This window comes from Symphodus melops (assembly GCF_947650265.1).
Source record: "Symphodus melops genome assembly, chromosome: 1".
Lineage (NCBI taxonomy): Eukaryota > Metazoa > Chordata > Actinopteri > Labriformes > Labridae > Symphodus > Symphodus melops.
The window spans coordinates 24,061,705-24,082,552 of record NC_136691.1 but is presented as its reverse complement, the minus strand read 5'-3'; the positions used below and the strand labels follow the sequence as shown (position 1 = coordinate 24,082,552).

The 20,848-nt window shown below is 39.9% G+C and overlaps 2 protein-coding genes across 2 annotated transcripts; one reads left to right on the top strand and one right to left on the bottom strand.

The window, feature by feature from the left end:
- Positions 1-3,287: 3,287 nt before the first annotated feature.
- On the bottom strand, positions 3,288-4,289 carry LOC306831628 (trace amine-associated receptor 1-like; the record flags this gene model as incomplete). The annotated part of the gene is made up of 1 exon (XM_079355820.1): positions 3,288-4,289. The coding sequence occupies one exon, from the start codon at positions 4,287-4,289 to the stop codon at positions 3,288-3,290; it is 1,002 nt and encodes a 333-aa protein (XP_079211946.1).
- Positions 4,290-11,081: 6,792 nt separating this feature from the next.
- LOC306838607 (trace amine-associated receptor 1-like) lies at positions 11,082-12,065 on the top strand (the record flags this gene model as incomplete). Its single annotated transcript, XM_079366903.1, has 1 exon — positions 11,082-12,065. One exon carries the CDS (start codon positions 11,082-11,084, stop codon positions 12,063-12,065), a length of 984 nt encoding a protein of 327 aa, XP_079223029.1.
- Positions 12,066-20,848: the final 8,783 nt, after the last annotated feature.

The window sequence follows — 20,848 nt, the reverse complement described above, 5'->3', positions numbered from 1 at the left end:
TTGCTAGATGTTGCAAATTGTGTAATGACGTCTCGTTGTTGAGAAAAAAAGTGGAGATCCAGACCTTCACCCAAATAAATCAAATACCACATTTAATAATAATAATAATAATAATAATAAGAAGAAGAAGAAGAAGAAGAAGAAGAAGAAGAAGAAGAAGAAGAAGAATTATTTGTAAAGCACTTTACATATTTAAAATCTTAAAGTGCTACAGAGTTTAAAAGGATAAAAGAGTAGTTATAAAAAACACATAAAACATTAAAAAAAACGAAGTTACGAGACATAAGTCTTAAGGCTTTTTTTAAAAGCAGCTGTAGACTGCGGGGCCTTCAAGTGCTCAGGGAGAGCGTTCCACAGTCTTGGGGCAGCAACAGAAAAAGCCCTATCGCCCATGGTGCGGAACTTGGTCCTCGGTGTTATGAGGGTGTGTGTGGATGTTGAACGGAGGGTGCGTGAAGTGGTCTGGGGCGTGAAAGTTGTCAAACAGATTATTGTGACTGAGGTGATCCTGAAGTTGTGTTGCAACAGTTTTCTCCAGAGCCTTAGAAAGAAACGGGAGATTGGAGATGAGCCTGTAGTTGGAGAGAACTAAAATGCGTACCAAAGGGGCTTAAAAATATTTGCACAATTCTTAAATAAGAGGCATGATGACTTTCGAGTCAAAGCAGAGAAAGTTCAGGCTTCCACATACTCATCTCTTTCGAAATATAGAGACCAGAAGTTACATAGAGAAAAACGTTACACACAAAAAAAGTCCACAAGATATGGAAGTTGAGCTTTCACAAGTAGAATGGGAAAATATTGATAAATCAATATATAGAACAACTGCCTCCCAAATATGGAGAGAATTTACATGGAAATTCCAAGTCAGATACTTCATAACACCAATCCAACAGCCTAAATATCAAAAATCCATAACATCAGAATGTTGGAGAGACTGTGGAGAAAAAATAGCAAACTCCTCCCATATCTTCTGGTCACGTCCACTATTGAAAATATACTGGGAAATATATGAATGAACAAAAAATAAACCCAACTATTGATAAATGGAGGAAAAATAAATAAATGGAAAGAGTAACATTCAAAATAAGAGGACAGGAAACAGTTGGTCGACAAAAGTGGGAGAAATGGGGAAAATATTGAAAGGAAAACCATACCTAAAACGAATAAACCCTGTATAAAAATGGATAAAGCGTTTCAAAATGGGATGTAAAACCACTGACAACCACTGAGGGGAGCACTTGTCAGTTGTATTTTAGTTTTTTGTTGTTTTGTTTTTGCTTATTTATGCATCTTTTTTTTAACTGAATGTTTCTTTTTGTGTTTAACCTGTAAAAAAAAAAAAAAGTTGTTTTTTTAAATCGACAGTTGTATAATGTTACAGGGTTACATAAAAAAAACTAGTTGTATGGAAAATAAAATATTAATTATATGATCATAGAAATCAGAGTGGCCTTTTAAATAAATAAAATACACATGGCCCTTCATTTCACATACATTAATCATTGCATCCCATGAATTTTGATGTGTGTTCTCGTGTAACCATTACTAACACTACTGAATAAAACAACTTGTTTGCTGATGACCTCAGTAGAACCTTCACTTCTATTACAACTGTTAAAGTTTCTTCTCTGTTAGAAGTCCAGCTGACACTGTTTTCAGAGCTCCTTCGGGCAGCTCTGTTTTGGCTCCTCAAATATGCAATTGTGTTTTGTGCTCTTTTTTGCTATCCTTGCTCTTTGCTGCTGTAACACTGTGAATATCCCAATGCTGCATGGGACAAACAAAGGTTTATTTAATTGATTCTGTTTCGATTTTTTTTGGTACTACTTTGTGCTGCAAAGACCAATTTTCCCTCTGCGAAGCAATAAAGTATGATTTTTATCTGACATATCTACACATTACTTTATCTACACATCTTATTTTTAAAATGCAGAAGTTTTATGTTACAGTGTGACTTTGAATAGCTTCTTCTGTCAAAGCTACTTATTAGTATGTTTAGTTCACTGTAATGGAAGTTGCTATCTTTTTATCTTTTTGCAGACAATGTTTGAGATACATTCTAACCATAGCATTTGTAAGTAAAGAGCATGACAGGCAGTGTGTTTAGTGTGAATCGATATTGGTTCATGTGTTAAATGTGAATGACTGGGCTAAAGGCTGCAGAGAGTAGGAAAGGAAAGTTGTGATTCATAATATGAATGGCATTAAAACTGGGAGTGAGCATTTGTCGTTCAAATGGTTGAAAAACAGTGTTCAGTTTCCATGTGGTATGTCTGAATACATTTGTTATCAATACATCAGTTTATCAATTGGATAAATATAGTTTACTGATTGCATCTCAATGCTGGGTCACAACACTTCTGATTATCAATATTGGTTCATGTCCTATGCCTTTTTGGTTGATTGATGTAAGGAGACTTTAATGTCGGAGATTGTGTCTGCAAAACATTAATTTCTTGATGAACGTGTCCAAATTTAGTGGAAGTAGAGAAATAAAGTCAATATTTATGAAACACATTGAAATTGAAGTCCAATTTATTCATGTATCATCTTCAGCATAACAGAGTCACATTCAACAGCAAAAAACATTTTCTTCACATGTCTGGTTTTGGTATTATTGAGAAACCGGAGTGATTTAATTTTGACACAAGAAATTAAACAAAGAAAAGCTGTATTTGAAAATAAATACACAACATAAAAAGACATTTCAACCTCTGTTATTTGATATTCCATGCCCAAAAAGGAGTAGGAAGAAGTTACTTATCTAATGAACTTAATTTACTAGGTATTGATTATACATACAGTATATGATATATATTATAAATAATAACTTGTATCACATGTTGATATGTAGATCACAGAACTATTGACAGTATGATATCACAAATAACAACATTCACAATCTCATTAACTAAACAAAGTAATAAAATAAATAATTACAAACACCCCTCTGTAATTTTCTTCAAATCTTCTAGCTACTGAGTAACTTTTGTCTTAGAATAAATGCTGGACAATCGGGGTTTGTAATGCAACTCATTTCCTGGTACAAGGGCGAGCGAGTTAATGGTACATTTACAACAACATGAAATCATTTAATTTATAGAAATCCAGCAAAAAAAATGCATTTAGAAAATAGATTTAAAAAAACATTTGCAAATTTAGTTTAAATATAATGAAATAAGTTAGATTCCTTTGACAGACAGGACATCTCATATCATCCTGTATATAATGTTGTTTTTTTTCTTTTTCCTTAAATTGAATTTTTTATATCCAAAACAACAAAATCAAAATAGTTTTGAGTTAGTAAAATCTCTTTGGGCTATTTTCCCAGAAATTATCATCTTAAAAGCTGATCTAAACCAACTGTAAAACAAAGCATAAATAAATGGATTCAGCATTGAATTTGACAATGTAAGCCAGTTAAGTGTTTCAATTAGAGCAACTGGTGTGACATTGTACATTAAAGGCTGAAAAATCATACAAAGAAAGTATGGAGTCCAACATAAGAGAAAAACTCCCATAACAATAGCCAGCGTTTTGGTGGCCTTTCTCTCCATCTTACTGACAGTTGCTCCAACCTTTGAGTTAAGACAGGTTTTGTTCTGAATGTTGTTTGCCTGTCTTTTTGCAACAAAGAAAATTTTAAGGTAGATACAGAGCATTATAATAACTGGGATATAAAAGGAAAAAATACATGCTAGGGTGGTTGATATTAGAGCATCAATTAAACAGCTATCCTCACATTTCCCCTGATTAAAACCTGCTATTGTTATGCCAATTCCAATTAGACCAGCAACTCCCCAGCTCACCAGAATCATAAACCCAACAACATGATTATTAATTTTACTTTTATAAATCAGCGGCTGACACACTGCGTAATATCTGTCAATAGAAATACAGCACAAGTTCAAAATAGAAGCTGTACTCAGTGTTACATCAAAACTTCCTCTTATTTTACAAAGTAAACTTTCATAATACCAACAGGAAGTCACTGTAAACGCCATGCTGAAAGGAAAGACTAAAACACCAACAAGCAGGTCAGCCACAGACAGAGAGAGGATCAGATAGTTTGTTGGAGAGTGTAACTGTTTAAAGTAAATAATGGAGATAACTACAAGAAGGTTTCCACATATTGTGACAACAGACAATGAACCAAGGAAAACATATAATAAAATGCATACTACTGAAGGGTGGTTTGAAAATGCATAAGTTGTATTATAGGATACATAGCAGGGATGTATGTCATTAACCGGGAAAGTCCTTTTGACAGCTTCTTCTGGCTCCATGCTTCTAGATTCACCTAAAAAAAATCTTTCCAATGTTATCAGTTGACAAATACAACAACTTAAGAGCCGGATTATTTACTGCAGCATTTTTTTTAAGACGATGACATGCAGTTGTAAAGAATCAAAGACATAGCACTGAAAAACTAAAGACTTAACATTTCATTGTAGCCACTCAAGTTAGCCGATCAGTGTCGATTTGTTTCTGTGTTCAACCAGCCACTGATCACAACCTTGGGACTTGACAGTTAAATAATCAACTCCCAACTTGTGGCCATAGTTACCTGGGTGTGTGTGTGTGTTCTTTTGAGTGTGGTACCATGTTTCCATAGTTACTTAACAAGAACTTGTGTACTGTAAAAAGATGCACTACACTCTCCAAACTTACTTATACTAGATTTCTCCTGAAAAATATGTTAATTCTTTTACATTGTGGCTGTGTCCCAAATCACTACTTTTACCCAACTCCCTACTCACTACAGTGCCTTGCGAAAGTATTCGGCCCCCTTGAACTTTTCGACCTTTTGCCACATTTCAGGCATCAAACATAAAGATATAAAACTGTAATTTTTTGTGAAGAATCAACAACAAGTGGGACACAATCATGAAGTGGAACGAAATGTATTGGATATTTCAAACTGAAATGAATGATCCAATGTTGACCTAAATGACTAATAATGATAAATAGAATCCACCTGTGTGTAATCAAGTCTCCGTATAAATGCACCTGCTCTGTGATAGTCTCATAGGTCAGTTTAAAGCGCAGAGAGCATCATGAAGAACAAGGAACACACCAGGCAGGTCTGAGATACTGTTGTGGAGAAGTTTAAAGCTGGATTTGGATACAAAAAGATTTCCCAAGCTTTAAACATCCCAAGGAGCACTGTGCAAGTGATAATATTGAAATGGAAGGAGCATCACACCACTGCAAATCTACAAAGACCCGGCCGTCCCTCTAAACTTTCAGCTCATACAAGGAGAAAACTGATCAGAGATGCTGCCAAGAGGCCCATGATCACTCTGGATGAACTGCAGAAATGTACAGCTGCGGTGGGAGACTCTGTCCACAGGACACCAATCAGTCGTATACTGCACAACTCTGGCCTTTACGGAAGAGTGGCAAGAAGAAAACCATTTCTTAAAGATATCCATAAAAAGTGTTGTTTAAAGTTTGCCACAAGCCACCTGGGACACACACCAAACATGTGGAAGAAGGTACTCTGGTCAGACGAAACCAAAAATGAACTTTTTGGCAACAATGCAAAATGTTATGTTTGGCGTAAACACAACACAGCTCATCACCATGAACACACCATCCCCACTGTCAAACATGGTGGTGGCAGCATCATGGTTTGGGCCTGCTTTTCTTCAGCAGGGTCAGGGAAGCTGGTTAAAATTGATGGGAAGATGGATGGAGCCAAATACAGGACCATTCTGGAAGACAACCTGATGGAGTCTGCAAAAGACCTGAGACTGGGACGGAGATTTGTCTTCCAACAAGACAATGATCCAAAACATAAAGCAAAATCTACAATGGAGTGGTTCACAAATAAACATATCCAGGTGTTAGAATGGCCAAGTCAAAGTCCAGACCTGAATCCTATCGAGAATCTGTGGAAACAACTGAAAACTGCTGTTCACAAACGCTGTCCATCCAACATCACTGAGCTCGAGCTGTTTTGCAAGGAGGAATGGGCAAATATTCCAGTCTCTCAATGTGCAAAACTGATAGAGACATACCCCAAGCGACTTACAGCAGTAATCGCAGCAAAAGGTGGCGCTACAAAGTATTAACTTAAGGGGGCTGAATAATTTTGCACGCCAAATTTTTCAGTTTTTTATTTGTTAAAAATGTTTGAAATATCCAATAAGTTTCGTTTCACTTCATGATTGTGTCCCACTTGTTGTTGATTTAAATTACAGTTTTAAATCTTTATGTTTGAAGCCTGAAATGTGGCAAAATGTCGAAAAGTTCAAGGGGGCCGAATACTTTCGCAAGGCACTGTATATAGTTGTAAGTAGTGGACAATAGAGTGCACTCACTCAGCAAAATCAAAAAACATTTTGAATACTACTCGCTCCCTCAGCGGCCGAAAGCCATTTGTTCTTGTTCACAGACTCTAGTCTTGTATCTGTCATCACAATCTTTTACTTTTTAGCAGATCGTAGATTTCAGTAAAAACACTCCAAATATGAACTTTACTGTGTTTCTATGTTCACGCTGGTCGTTCCTCTCATCAGTCTGAGAGCAGTCAAGTCAAACGCCACTCTTAAACTCGCTGCTTATAAAATTCTATAGTGTTGAAGTACTTGAAATCAGTCTTTTTGAAGGTTTCAGTCTTCTCTTGTTTTGGAATCGATGGCATTTTTGCTCCGGATTTTAAGTCAAGACCACCACGGATCATCTTTTTTCAAGGTCATTACTGTGATTATGAGAAAGAAATGCCTTTTTCTAAATAACTTAAATTCGTTGATTTGTAGCCCCTGGTTACGGCAGCGAGCTGGTACATGTCTGCTGCTCACAACATGATGATTTGTCATTGATATTTTTGGTCGTGGACTTGTCTTGGTCTCGATCCCTAAATGTCTTGGTCTGGATTAGTGTGGTCTTGACTACAACACCGATGGACTAAGTAGGGACTCACTCAGAAATTGGACACTACAAAATGGCATGTTCACCATAAAGTTAATAGGGAGTGATTTTGGACACAACCTGTGGTATTTTACATATACAACTAGATTCTTTGGAAATAAATATTTACAAATACAAAGTTGGAGTGCTCATACCTGAAGCTGACATAACTTTCTGAAACTGCCCATATTTGAATCCCTCCCACATAGTCCTCATTAATAGTCAATACACTTCAACAGTTAAACTAAGTTTGGCCTTCACTTCTAAAGTTAGTAACAAAAAATCAAAAAGAGAAACCATTTCATATGCAGACACATGCACATAAAATGAGACCAGACCCCTTAAGACCAGTGCATTCAAACACATTCCCTTTCCAAACTGAAATTATTACCCATTCAGAAATAACTGTTCTATAATTCTTGGATTTCCATAGCAAGGAGAAGACTGCTGTACTGTCTTTACGTAATGCACACAGCTGGATCTAAAGATGGGTACACGTTTGTGTGACCTTTTTTTCATTCACTTCAGGTGCTTTTGTCTTATACACAGTAATAGAGTTTAAAAAAGAAATCCTCTCTTGATACCAAATATTTGTGAGTAGTGAAAAGGTTGAGACAGATGGTTTTGTAGCAGGCGACTTGGGTAAAAGGCCTGATCGAATTATTGATATGTCCAGCTTTTAGGTTTTATGGTTCATGGTCCATTTGTCATGATTCAAAAGTCTGATCTATGCAGTTTAGTGTGGTTGTCAGGTATTTATACCTGACAATTTGTTTGATCTCTTACTGCATTCATGACCTTTTGGCTGTGGATCAATGGACGGTTAGTTCATCTCAAAAACAAAAGGGTGTGGAGTTCAGCCACAGTGAAGCACTGTAAGGCAACACAAAATGCTCCTGCTGCTTCCATAGCATGTGAATGGAAAAGTAATTTTGGGCAAACCAAACCATTTACAATTAGCCTTAACCCTGAATCTATAGTTATATATTAAAAGAATATGAATTATTTCTTTCTGTAAGTGTTGTTGTTCCTCAGCTGTTGTTATTCCAGCTTGTAAATTGTTAGGAAGTTTTTTTCACAATTAATCACTACATAATTGCCTGTTGACAATTCCATATTTTCCAAATAGAAAGCACCTATGGGACCAAGCAGAGTGTTGCGTGTGCACCACCAGAGACACAAGTCATTTACACCTTTAATAGGATGATGCAGCATTTTCCATCATATTGCATCAGACCTTCAACAATCTTGCAGGGGACAAACATTATGAAAGTTTTTGTTTATGACCAAGTAAAAAAACTATCTGGAAGCAACCCACACACACACACCCACACACACACACACACACACACACACACACACACACACTCAGATGTTAAATAATGTAAAAACCTGTTCTTGTTTTGTTCTTTTCTAAACCAACTTATACAAATAAGATGACCTGATTGGGGGGGGGGGGGGACTGCAGAATTTGGTAATGATCTTAATAGCCTGTGAAAAAAATGTATTTTAGCATTCTGCTTGATTCAGCAGGAATGCATCAATTTGCCTGACAGTAGGAGGGAAATCAGTTTGTGAGCTGGATGGTGGGGTCCTTTATGATGCTGGAGGCCTCTCAAGAAAAACACTGTTTGTAAGTCTCAAGCAGGAAAGGGAGAGGGGCAGCTATGACTATAAGGACTTAAACCAATCCAACACTTAATGACACTAAATAAGAGTCAGCAGCAGAATAAGCTGTTTGGCATTGGCAGAGAAAAGTTGGCATGTTTTTCAAGGGCGCAACCCATATAATCAGCTCTCCGGCTTATCCCACAAATGCATGTTTCTTACAACTGTGGCTCAATTGGCTTTCCAACGGTATGAGAGTTATTGCAAAAAAATTGCCAAAAGGTTCAGGTTACTTTATTTGTACCCACAGCTAGATTTGGTTGCAGGGAGAGACACTTAATATGACATAGACAATACATAAACACACAAAGTGCAAAAGTACACAGGTAAAAGTGCGCAAGTTCCAACAATCACAATTAATAAAACAAGTTGATCTGTAAAAGCTACAGAGCCAAGAACACCACAATAAATAATACCTGAATAAAGAACCACTAAGAAGCATGACAACAGCTTCTCAGGCTGCTATATCCGTCTCTCCATGCAAGGCCTTCATGAAATTACAATGACTACATCAAGCAGCAAAGGGGAAATACATGGTACACACACTTTATGACTTGTTCTGCTCTATAATTGGCTGCTGGGAAAAAGCTGTTCCTATATTGTCACGTTCAAAAAAAATTTTACCAAACAAAAAGGTCCTGACTTTGTGTGCAATGTTGATAGAAAAACATAATGTTGAAGTTTAGGTAGGCTATGGTAGGTGTTGATGTTTGGTTCTACATATCCTCAAACGTTTTGAAAAATATGTTGGCCGTTAGCAACGCTGCAAGTTCAGCCTTAACAACAGATTTGCCCCAGTCCTGTAGAGGAAGCTCTGTAGAGCTATTCATTTACAGTAAAGAGCAGTAGGAACAGGTACAGAACATTTTTTAAGATTGGAAAGTTGTCGAATAACATCAATATTATAGAAACACAGAGATTGGTGGGGACATAATTATCCTTTACTTAGGTGCTTGTGTTAGCATGCTAATCTGAGCACATACATTGACATGGAATGACCGTGATCTAAACACATTTACTTGACATCCAAATAAGTAGTGTAGGCTACGTTATGCTTCGGTTTTTCTAGTCCTTGACTTAGATAGCTTATACGCAAGGTAAGGTAAGGTCTATGCAAACATGATGTAAACCCAGTGCCAACAACAAGTACAGCTGGCAGGACTTGCTCATCTCACTCATTGTAGACAGTCATGACTCAAGGAGTCATTTCCAGAGGATATACTTGGTTTCTGCTCTACGTATGTGTAAAATGTTGCATATTCTTTTTAATTATCAAAACGCAACTCAACACCATACAATTAGCAGTCCATCAATAAATGAAACTGTTGAAAACAGAGTCCCTTCCTCATCTACAGTGAACTTCCTTGGTAAATTCAGACCTTTCTTTGAAAAAATTGGATTTACAGCAGTTGATACAGAAAACAGATAAACAGACCATAGGACAGTAAAACACAACCTCATGTATAGGCTACAACCAAGAAATGTAAAAAAAAAAAAATATGTAATTAAAATGTTACTGTTTGTTAAAAAAAAAAAAAGTTCCACTCAAATGGTATAAATAAGTATAAAGTGCAATAGCTCTGCTTGAAAGTGCGGTCAAGAATTAAGGAAACCTGTAAAATGTAAAAATGTGTATATTATCCTTAGCCCTGGGCAGCCTGAACCTCCAACCAAAGGGAAGCAGAACAAATTCCTCCAAGACAGGATGGTCAGAGCCGGACAAAATCAACTTTGTTTTCCTCACAATTTGTCAAAGAAAGCTGCAGAGTAGCTGTATTAATGACACTGTAAAGTTAGCATACCATGGGCGAAAACAAAAGGTTAAATTGGATTCAATAAAGGATTAGTAAAACCATCAGTGTCTAGTTCACATTAAAAGTGTTCATTATGGGGGGCGCCGATAGCTCAGCGGCAGCGACAGCGCGCGTACCATGTTGCGAGGCCTCGCTCCTCGCGCGGGCGGCCCGGGTTCGCGTCCGGCCTGTGGCCACCTTCCCGCATGTCTCTCCCCACTCTCTCCCCCCTTCCGACTCTATCCACTGTCCTCTATCAATAAAGGCAAAAAGGCCAAAAACAAATCTTTAAAAAAAAAAAAAAAAAAAGTGTTCATTATGTGTACAAAGTGCATATTGTATCTCTGTTCTTGGCTTGATATTGCTATATTGTAATGTTCTAAACTTTATTAATCCCTGAGAGAAAATCTGGTACACGTCACTAGGAGACATCCAATTGGATTTCTAATGTGTTTGTTCATTCAGTTAATGAGATGAGGTCTGATCAAAACTGTGCAAAGTGAAAAGGTTTTCGTGTCGTGGCACAGTGACAAAGTAACACTGACCATAAACTGACAGCAGTGGAGTAATCCAGGGTAAGAGAACACTGAATGAATGTCTTCTTTCTGGGATAAAGAGGCTGTAGTTTATGTTACTTGCTACACAATATGATATTCTTTTAAGTGCTTTCAATGAAATAACTTTTTTTTTTAATCAACAAGCATGGAACTGAAGTTGAATGAGACATTTGTCATTGATAACATAAATCTCTGCAATGATTTGGAAAACATGACTTATATATTTACAAGTAACCCTGGCATAACATGTATATTTGCATACATTTTCCTCTGTCTATTATCCATAACCACCATATCTGGAAACCTTCTTGTGACAATCTCTGTAACGTATTTCAGACAGCTGCACAGCCCTACTAACTATCTCATCTTTTCTCTGGCAGTAGCTGATTTGCTTGTGGGAGTATTAGTCTTTCCTTTGAGCATGAAATTTACTGTTACCTCATGTCTTCATCATGAACATTTATTTTGTAAAATTAGAGACAGCTTAGATGTAACTCTTTGCACATCTTCTATACTGAATTTATGTTGTATTTCCATAGACAGATATTATGCAGTGTGTGAGCCTTTGACATATAGAACTAAAATAAGTGCTCATGTTACTCTGCTCATGATTGCGATGAGCTGGTGTATTTCTGTCCTGATTGGAATTGGTATCATAATTGCAGGATTCAGCCAAGGAACATGTGCAGAATTGTGCTCCATTAAAATTGTAGTAGCAAACACTATGGGGCCTGTTTTATCATTTTACCTTCCAGCCTTCATAATGCTCTGTATCTACCTGAAGATATTTATCGTTGCTCAGAAACAAGTGAATAGCATCCAGAGCGTGACTTGTCAACGCAAAAGGTCTGACAGTAAGATGGAGAGAAAGGCAACTATAACTCTGGCTATTGTTATGGGAGTTTTTCTCCTATGTTTAACTCCTTACTTTCTCTGTGTCATATTTCAGCCTTTGTCTCATAATCCTCCTCCAGTCCTTGTGATTGAAACACTTAATTGGCTGACATTGTCAAATTCAATGCTGAATCCGTTTATATATGCTTTCTTTTACAGTTGGTTCAGATCAGCTTTCAAAATAATAATTTCTGGAAAAATATTTCAAGGAGATTGTGCTGACTCAAAATTGTAATAATTATTTCATGTTGGCCTAAAGTTTGATAAGGATTAAATGTGAACAATGGTTTGAGAAATAAAAAAAGAAATGTTTGCAATTTAAATGTTTAAATACAATTATTTTAATAAATACCAATCCTCACTTAACTAGGAACTGGCCTGCACTAAAAACCTTTAGTTTAGTATATTACATACAGCAACATTTAAGTCATGAGTATACCTGATAAATGTGTCACATGACCCTTTTCTAACATGAAATGTTGCTACATTACCAGGTCATTTGTGTTTTTCAGCCACACAAAAATGCAAAACTTTGATACTTGACACAATAACATTTATACATTTTGATATCAAAGTCAAATGTAGATTTTTTCTTTCTTAATTTTTAAAAAAGTCAATCTTTTTTAGGAACAGCTTGAAAGCATAACTGCCCTGTACTGCAAGGACACTTGAGGCTCACAACCAGGGCTGTATTGTGCTGAAGATATTGATGCTAACAAAACTGAAGTAATTTCAGCCTAACGTCAAATGCTGTTTTGTAATATAGTACTATAAGTTGTTAAGTATGAAGGTTGGTTAGGTGTCAGTGTCCTGGGTTTAATTTTTCCGAATGAATTCTAGTTAATGTCAAGCACATAGGTGGAAATGAAAAGCTCGGAAGGAAAGCCTTCCCTCTCCCATTTAAAAAGAAAATCTCCTTGGTGTTTTAATTCAGGGAATATACATTTAAGTGAGTTTATTCATCAGTAAAGCAACCTATCAGTCTTGTGTAGAACCAGTTTATAGCAAATGTTACTGCATGTCAAGACACTCAACCAAATAATCCTGTGCCCTCAAACGCACCACAACCAGCTTTTACAGCCAAGAAGGCCTGAAACGTGGGATCGACATTCACCAAGGTATTTCCTGATGTCCCTGATATCATTTTTAGTTACTACACATATGTATGGAAGAGTTTGAGTTTTAATATACCTCTACCAGAGCTAGAAGAAAAAATGTTGTCTCGTGTGTTGAACCTGTATTATTTATTAAATTGGTGGTTGTAATATTTTACTGTAAGCTTACAGTATAGTTAGTTAGAGTTATACAGACTCTGCCTATGTATGTCTAGAAATAAAGGTTAGAATGCCACCAAATTTAAAGTGGATGTTCAATAAAAGTTCTTTTAATTAAAGACAAGTTTCATTACTACCGATGTCTATTTCTTTCACTTAATTCTACTTAAGGACAAATAGATTATTGGCAATGAATGAGACGAAATTCAAAAAGCATGTCTGTTACTGGCTGTCATTTGTAAATTATTATAAATTGGCATCAGCCAATCATGATCCTGACCAGAGACTTTTATTCAAGGGTGTCGGAGCACATCAACCAATTTGTCAGGAAATTGCCTTTATTTTTGTACAAGTAAGAACCTATTTTATCCATAATTTCATTTCAACCACAAATGTTTGGCTTGTACTTTCCATATACATTTTCTCATTTCAAATGCCATTCGTGGTAAACACTTTTCATCATCCAGATTTTGACCTAAAGGCGTTGTACTGTAGGTATGCTGAAGGCTTATCACCTCCTGTTTGTCACAAAAAAAACACTGAAAGAAATGCCAGAAGCATTCAGTTTGCATAACTGAGCAGTAACAGAAGATACAAAAGTCATAATTAACAGCCTATGTGAAAGGATGATTGGTGATACTAGAAAATAACAGATGAACATTACTTCATTCAATAAACTGCCACAGTGCCCTCAACTGGTCTCAATAATGAAAATATGCATTACCAGTCCTGGTGGCAAATGCACTCTTTAGGCCACAGTTACTGGGCACAGTACACAGAAAATACATAAAGGTTTTGGATAACTATCACAACAAGTCAAAATGCTCAAAACCTGCTTGGAGGTAGTAGGCCTATTGACAAAAGGATGGGTTTGGTTAGAAAGTGAATGGCATCAACACAGTCATGTTAGAGACTGTGTTTAGGTGTGTAGTTCTGCTTAACTGCAATCCAGTGAATATTGAACTGAAAGCTGATGCAGAATGGTAAATGGACTTGAGCTTGTATAGCGCTTTTCTAGTCTTCCGACTACTCAAAGTGCTTTTACACCGCAGATCACACCTACCCATTCACACCCATTCACACTGATGGCTGGTTATGTGGACCATCCAGTAATTAATTCCATTCACGCACATCCATACGCCCCAGACGCAGCAGGGGGAGCAATTTGGGGTTTAAGTATCGGACATGTTGCTCGCAGGATCGAACCCTCGACCTGCAGAACCAGACAAAGCCATGCAGAGTTCCATTTCCTTTTCTGCCCAAAGTCATGGCAGATCCTATAAGCATGTGCTTTCCCTGGGCATAATAGAGGAGGTCACTTGAGCCCATCAATTGGTGAGAAGCAGAGACCAAGTGCGGGCGTGTGTCGATCTCAAATGCCTCAACCACGCTGGCAGAAAAGCGTGAAAGCATTCTGCCAACTTTAGAGGACATTGCTCCAAAACTGGGTTGAGGAAAGTGTTTTCCAATCAAGCCCAGTGATACATAGGGGAGTACTTAAAATATAATGGCAAATTGTTGGAGAGGTAGTAAGGCACAGCTAATTCTTCAAAGGTTTGACTTGAAACAGGATGGTGTATCGGTCAGGATACAGAGGAAAATGATGAGGAGACCTGATTAGTCTTAAACTGCCTGTGATCCAGCAGTATTTATTAACTGAAAATCCAGTGTTGTATTCATTTAGTCTATAACAAAAAGGTAAATAAATTAAGGCTCTTATACAAATATGAACATAAATACATTCCTTAGAATCATTACAACAAATTCGTCAACAGGAATATTAGAGTGGAAAATAGAAAATGGCAGAAATCATCTTTCTAGACAGATAACCATTTCACTATATTGTGTGCATAAGTATTACAGGCGCCATCTGCTGGTCAACAAAGAATATTACAAGCAGCGTCCACAAACGGACTATCAACCACACATGGAATCAATTAAATCAACATCAAAGAGAAACGCGCCTCATGCGCGATTAAAACTCAGAAATAAAAAAAGCTCTGATAACTGTTCATGAGGTAATGACGTCATCGACATGCAGAAGGAGCGTGAGCAATTAACCTGAACATCGCGGACTGTCTGAGCCTTTTATATCAATCAATCAATCAATCAATCTTTATTTGTATAGCGTCAATTCATAACAGGCGTTATCTCGAGACACTTTACAAAAGCAGGTAAAGGACCTTACTGTCTGTTAACATTAACAAAAGAGCAGGTAACAGGACCATGCTCATTGTTATGTTTACAAAAAGCAGGTAAAGGACCTTACTTATGGCTATATTACAAGAGCCCAGCTTAATCCGTCATAGTGTGGCAAGAAAAAACTTCCTTTTAACAGGCAGAAATCTTCAGCAGACCCGGGCTCATGACGGAACAGCCATCTGCTAAACTGTGCTGGGCTTGAAATGGGACAAGATGCAGAAAGAAGAATAGGATAGGTTTGGGGGGGTGGGGGGGGGGGGGGGGGTTGGGCAGGCCATAGGCACACAATGAACATTACTTCATTCAGTAAACTGCCACAGTGCCCTCAACTGGTCTCAATAATGAAAATATGCACTACCAGTCCTGGTGGCAAATACACTCTTTAGGCCACAGTTACTGGGCACAATACACAGAAAATACATAAAGGTTTTGGATAACTATCACAACAAGTCAAAATGCTCAAAACCTGCTTGGAGGTAGTAGGCCTATTGACAAAAGGATGGGTTTGGTTAGAAAGTGAATGGCATCAACACAGTCATATTAGAGACTGTGTTTGGGTGTGTAGTTCTGCTTAACTGCAATACAGTGAATGGGATGGGATGGGAAATGAGATGGGGAAGATGGGACAAGATGCAGAAAGAAGAATAGGATAGGTTTGGGGGGGGGGGGAGTTTGGGCAGGCCATCCTTGTGGGGGGGGGGGGGGGGGGGGTTGTTTGGGCAGGCCATCCTCACCAACAGTCCCAAGGAACCTAAGAGAGCTCAGGAGCTCCCAGAAAAAGGAGAGGTTAGAATATACAAATAATGACAAGCAGTAATAAGATATGAAATCTGGGAGAGAGAGATAAGAGATCCTGGTGCCAGTTCCCCCGGTAGTCTAGGCCTTTAGCAGCATAACTATGAGCTGGTCCTAAGCCAGCCCTAACTATAAGATATACAGCCGCCCCCAAATGTGCCTTAACAATTTGCTTACACAGAGACTTATCCCTTGGGATCAGGAATTACACAGTTCTGAGGGTTTTCATCCTCCCCGGATGGAAGAGCTGGCAGCATCACCAACCGAGCTACCGGCCTGGTGTATATGTGTCCTTTAATGTTCACATCAGCTGACCTGATATAACCATCATCACTTCGGTGGGTCTTCACAACATGGCCAATGGGCCACAGGGCCCGAGGCAGGTTGGGGTCCACTAGCATTACTACTGCTTCCTGAAAGAGCGCAGGGGTGGAGGAGTGCCATTTCTGCCTGGTCTGTAAACTAGGGAGGTATTCCCGGATGAATCTGGACCAAAACTGATCAGCTAGAACCTCTGAATGCGGCCAACGTCTGCGACTCAGGATCTCAGTCTCAGGATAGACCACTTGTGGGAGTGACCCATCTGGCTGCCCCATGAGCAGACTATTTGGTGTCACAGGGTCAATATCGGCAATGTTGGCAGAAGCCAATGGCTTTGAGTTAAGCACAGCCTCAACTTCGAGGAGCACTGTGAGAAGGACATCTTCATATAGAGGTTGGGCTTCCACTAGAGCTGAAACGATTCCTCGAATAACTCGAATAATTCGATTACAAAAATTCATCGAGGACTTTTCGCTGCCTCGAGGCTTCGTTAAGTTGTTGGGGTTTTTTTTGCGTCATCAAAACTTTGGTATGAGTATAAAACATGTTTAATGTAGCTGCAGCTACCTGCTCCTCTCTCTTACACACTTCAGCGCTAACACGCACACACACACGCGAGCGCGGCGCGCCCCTTTGAACTTTTAGTCAGCACACAGTTGATCCGTGATCCATACGACCCAGTCGGGAACACGTGATCCGGTCAAACGGTCAGCTTTTCTCCGTTCACTCTCTCCGTGTTTGCAGCTAACATAACGATAGCAACGTCCTCTCACAGTCTCTGTCATAGACACGTTTATGGTCTCTGTAGTCTGTGAGCGCGCTGAATGTACGCGCTGCAGGAGCAGACAGAGATACACTTTTAACAATATACAGGCTGATTATATGAAATGTCTAATGTCTTCAAAGCTAAATCAAGACAGAACTTGTTTGTGGAATAATAATTTAGCAAATATATATTTAAAGTTTCTCAATTTCCTCATCTGACATAATGATTGATTCTGTGATTGAATCAACAGAACATAATGCTTTCTCAATTAAATGTACTGTAACAGAAGTGTAGGCTACACAAAACAGTATTTGCTATTTCAGCCATTAAAACGTGTTTGGCCTGTATTTTTCATCTACCTGCTGCCTTGACCAGTGAATCAGACAGTGAATTTGGGACCCTGTCAGTAATATGGTGAGCATCATCAGCAGCTGTAGAGCAGAGGTGGTTGGCTGTAACAAACCTGCGTCTTTGCAGTTACCATGGAAACGCCTGTTTGTAGGGACGACCCAAGACGAGTTAAACCTTAATTAAGCAAAAGTATGATTTATTCGATTACTCGATTAATCGATCGGGATATTCGATAGAATACTCGATTACTAAAATATTCGATAGCTGCAGCTCTAGCTCCCACACAGGTATACAGTGCAGATTTGACAGAACGAACTTCTCGTTCCCACACTCCACCAAAGTGTGGGGCCGCTGGGGGATTGTAATGGAGCTTAATCTGTTGTTGAGCAAGTAATTGCTGCAAGATTGGTGCCATGTTAACAAAGGCCTCATTCAGCTACCTTTCCCCTCCTTTAAAATTGGTCCCTTGGTCTGACCAAAGCTCAGCAGGGGTTCTTCTCCTGGCGATGAACCACCTCAGAGCCATCAGGTAAGCATCAGCAACCATACTACTGAGGAGTTCTAAATGTACAGCTTTTGTTGTTAAACACTTGAATATGATCCCCCAGCGCTTTTCATGGCGTCTGCCAATCTTGACTAACATAGGCCCAAATTAATCCATGCCAGTGGGGTAGAAGGCAGGTTTGTGTAATCTGAGGCAAGAAGCGGGAAGATCTGCCATTTTAGGAATTGATGGCTGGGCTCTCCAACGTTGACATTCAGCACATGAATGCTGATGCCGCCGCACTGCCTCCCAACCACGAAGTATCCAGAAGGATCGCCGAAGCTCTGCAAAGATACGCTGACATGACATGACATGGTGCAGGTCTCCATCATACTTCTGGATTAACAGACGAGTTACTTTGTGTGAGGCATCTAGGACGACAGGGTGCACTGCTGAGTCATCTTGTCCTGCTACACGTCGAAGACGGCCACCAACTCTTATAAGGTCTTAGCCTGGTCTAATTCTGGAGCTAAAGTAAGAAGGCGACTCCCAGATGAGACAGGTTTCCCGGCCAAAAGGAGTTTGAAATTGTCAGGGAAAGACTGCTGTTGGGCCTGATGTAGAACAGTCACTTCAGCTCGACGATACTCTTCAGCAGTAGGGGAATAGTCGGGGTCTGTCTGTCCATGAAGGGCTTGAGCCGTAGCCTCTATGAGCTCCTGCCAGGTGTGGTACTCTTTATCATCAAGGTTGATGGAGGTAGATCCGGTGCTGTCAGACCACAGAAGACTGACTTCCGGAGCTCCGTTTTGTCCTCTGGTGGTTCTTGGTTGGGCCTCTCAGGCCAAGTGTCAGGAGTCTGGAGAAGGAAGGGAGGTCCTTGTGACCATTTGTTTGGTGCAATGAGAGATTCCAGGGTCTTACCTCTGGTCAGATCATCTGCAGGATTACTCATGGAGTCCACGTAGCGCCAGGTGTAGTTCTCTGTCAGCTCCTGTATCTCAGCTACTCTAGCCCCCACAAACACCTTGTAGCGACAGGACTGGAAAAACAGCCAGGTTAACACAGTTACTCTGACTCTGTCCACAACACTATGTGGGACACTGTCAAGGTGAGTTCTCTATTCAGTACACAGGCCAACTTTGCTGCCACAAGAGCTGCACAGAGCTCCAGCCGTGGGACAGACTGGAGACGTTTTGGAGCAACACGAGAACGAGCTAGGAGGAAGGACAGGTATATCTGGCCCTTACTAGTTGTAGTCCGCATGTAAGCTACAGCTCCGTAGGCTTGCTCCGAGGCGTCTGCAAAGACGTGCACTTCATGAGTGGCATCCTCAAAGTCTTCATCCACAGGTAGGTATGCACGAGGAAAGGTGAGAAGAGGTAAGGATTTCAACTCAGACTCCCAGCTTGACCAGGCCTGTAGAATCTCAGAGGGTAAGTTGGATTCATCCCAGCTTCGCTGTTTGTCCCACAACTTCCGGACGATGAGCTTGGCTCGGGTGGTAAATGGTAACAGGTAACCCAAAGGGTCATATTGAGAAGCTAAGACCCTGTAGATGTTCCTCAGTGTCTGCGCTTCATAAGCCACAGGTCTCTGTTTGTAACCCAGGCAGTCAGTTTCCCAGTTCCAGCCAAGCCCAAATGTTGACTCAAAAGGATTGGACTTATCTTGTGCAAGCCATAGCTCCAAGCTTGCAGATCTTGCGTCTTGCAGCAGGTGGCGAAGAACACTAGGGTTGTTGCAAGCCCACTGTCGAAGTTCGAACACGGCTGAAGACAAAAGATCCCAGAGCTGATCCACCAGCTGTTTTGCTTCACCTGGTGTACGCACACTCTGAAGGCAGTTGTCAACATAGAAGCAATTCTCAACAGAGAATCTCAGGTTGCAGTCGGGCTGGCTATGGTCGATAACATGGCGCTGTAAGGCATATGTGGCACAACAAGGACTGCAAGTAGTGCCAAAGGGCAAGACCTGCCACTCAAAGGTATGTGGGGGTTCATCAGGCTTCAGGTCACGCCACAGGAACCTCAACAGGGGACAATCATCAGGGAGAAGACGCACGTGATGGAACATCCCCTTGATGTCTCCACTGACAGCAATGGGATGTTCCCGAAATCTTAGTAAAACTCCTAGCAAGGAGGCACCAAGAGTTGGACCAGGTAACAGATACTGATTCAGAGACTGTCCAAGGTATTCATGAGAGCAGTTAAACACCAGACGACTCTTTCCGTTGTGGCTGACAAGATGATGTGGGATGTACCAACACATTGTGGTGGGGGATACCTGGATGACTTCCTTTACAACACCAGCATCAATGAGCTTTTGAATCTCTGCCTTGTAGGTGTCGGCTTGCTTGGGATTCTTAAGGAGACGCCTTTCAGTGCTGCGCAGCAGGGCCATGACCGACTCCTTAGAGGCATTTAAATGTGGCATGTTAGCATGACGCAACAACGGAGTAGCGTACCTGAGGATTCCATCTACTTTGGTGCGGATGGTTTTGGTTTCTAGCAATTCTACAGCCTGTTGATCCTGCTTAGATCGGGTCACCTCTTTCTCGTGTCGATAAGGTACAGTGTCAGCTTTCCACAGTCTTTCTACATGCTTGTACAGCTCCTCTGTTACTGGTGGAGATGAGATGAAAAGACACTGTGTTGTGTTTACAGGCTGCCCCATCGACTTGACTGGACCTTGCAGAGTCCACCCTAGCCTGGTGTGAACTGCTGCTGGGCCCCCCGGTGGGCCAAGTCTGACTGGTTCAACTGGCAAAATAAGATGGGGCTGATCAGAGCCAATCAGAAGTGCTGGTTTGGCTCCTCTTAAAG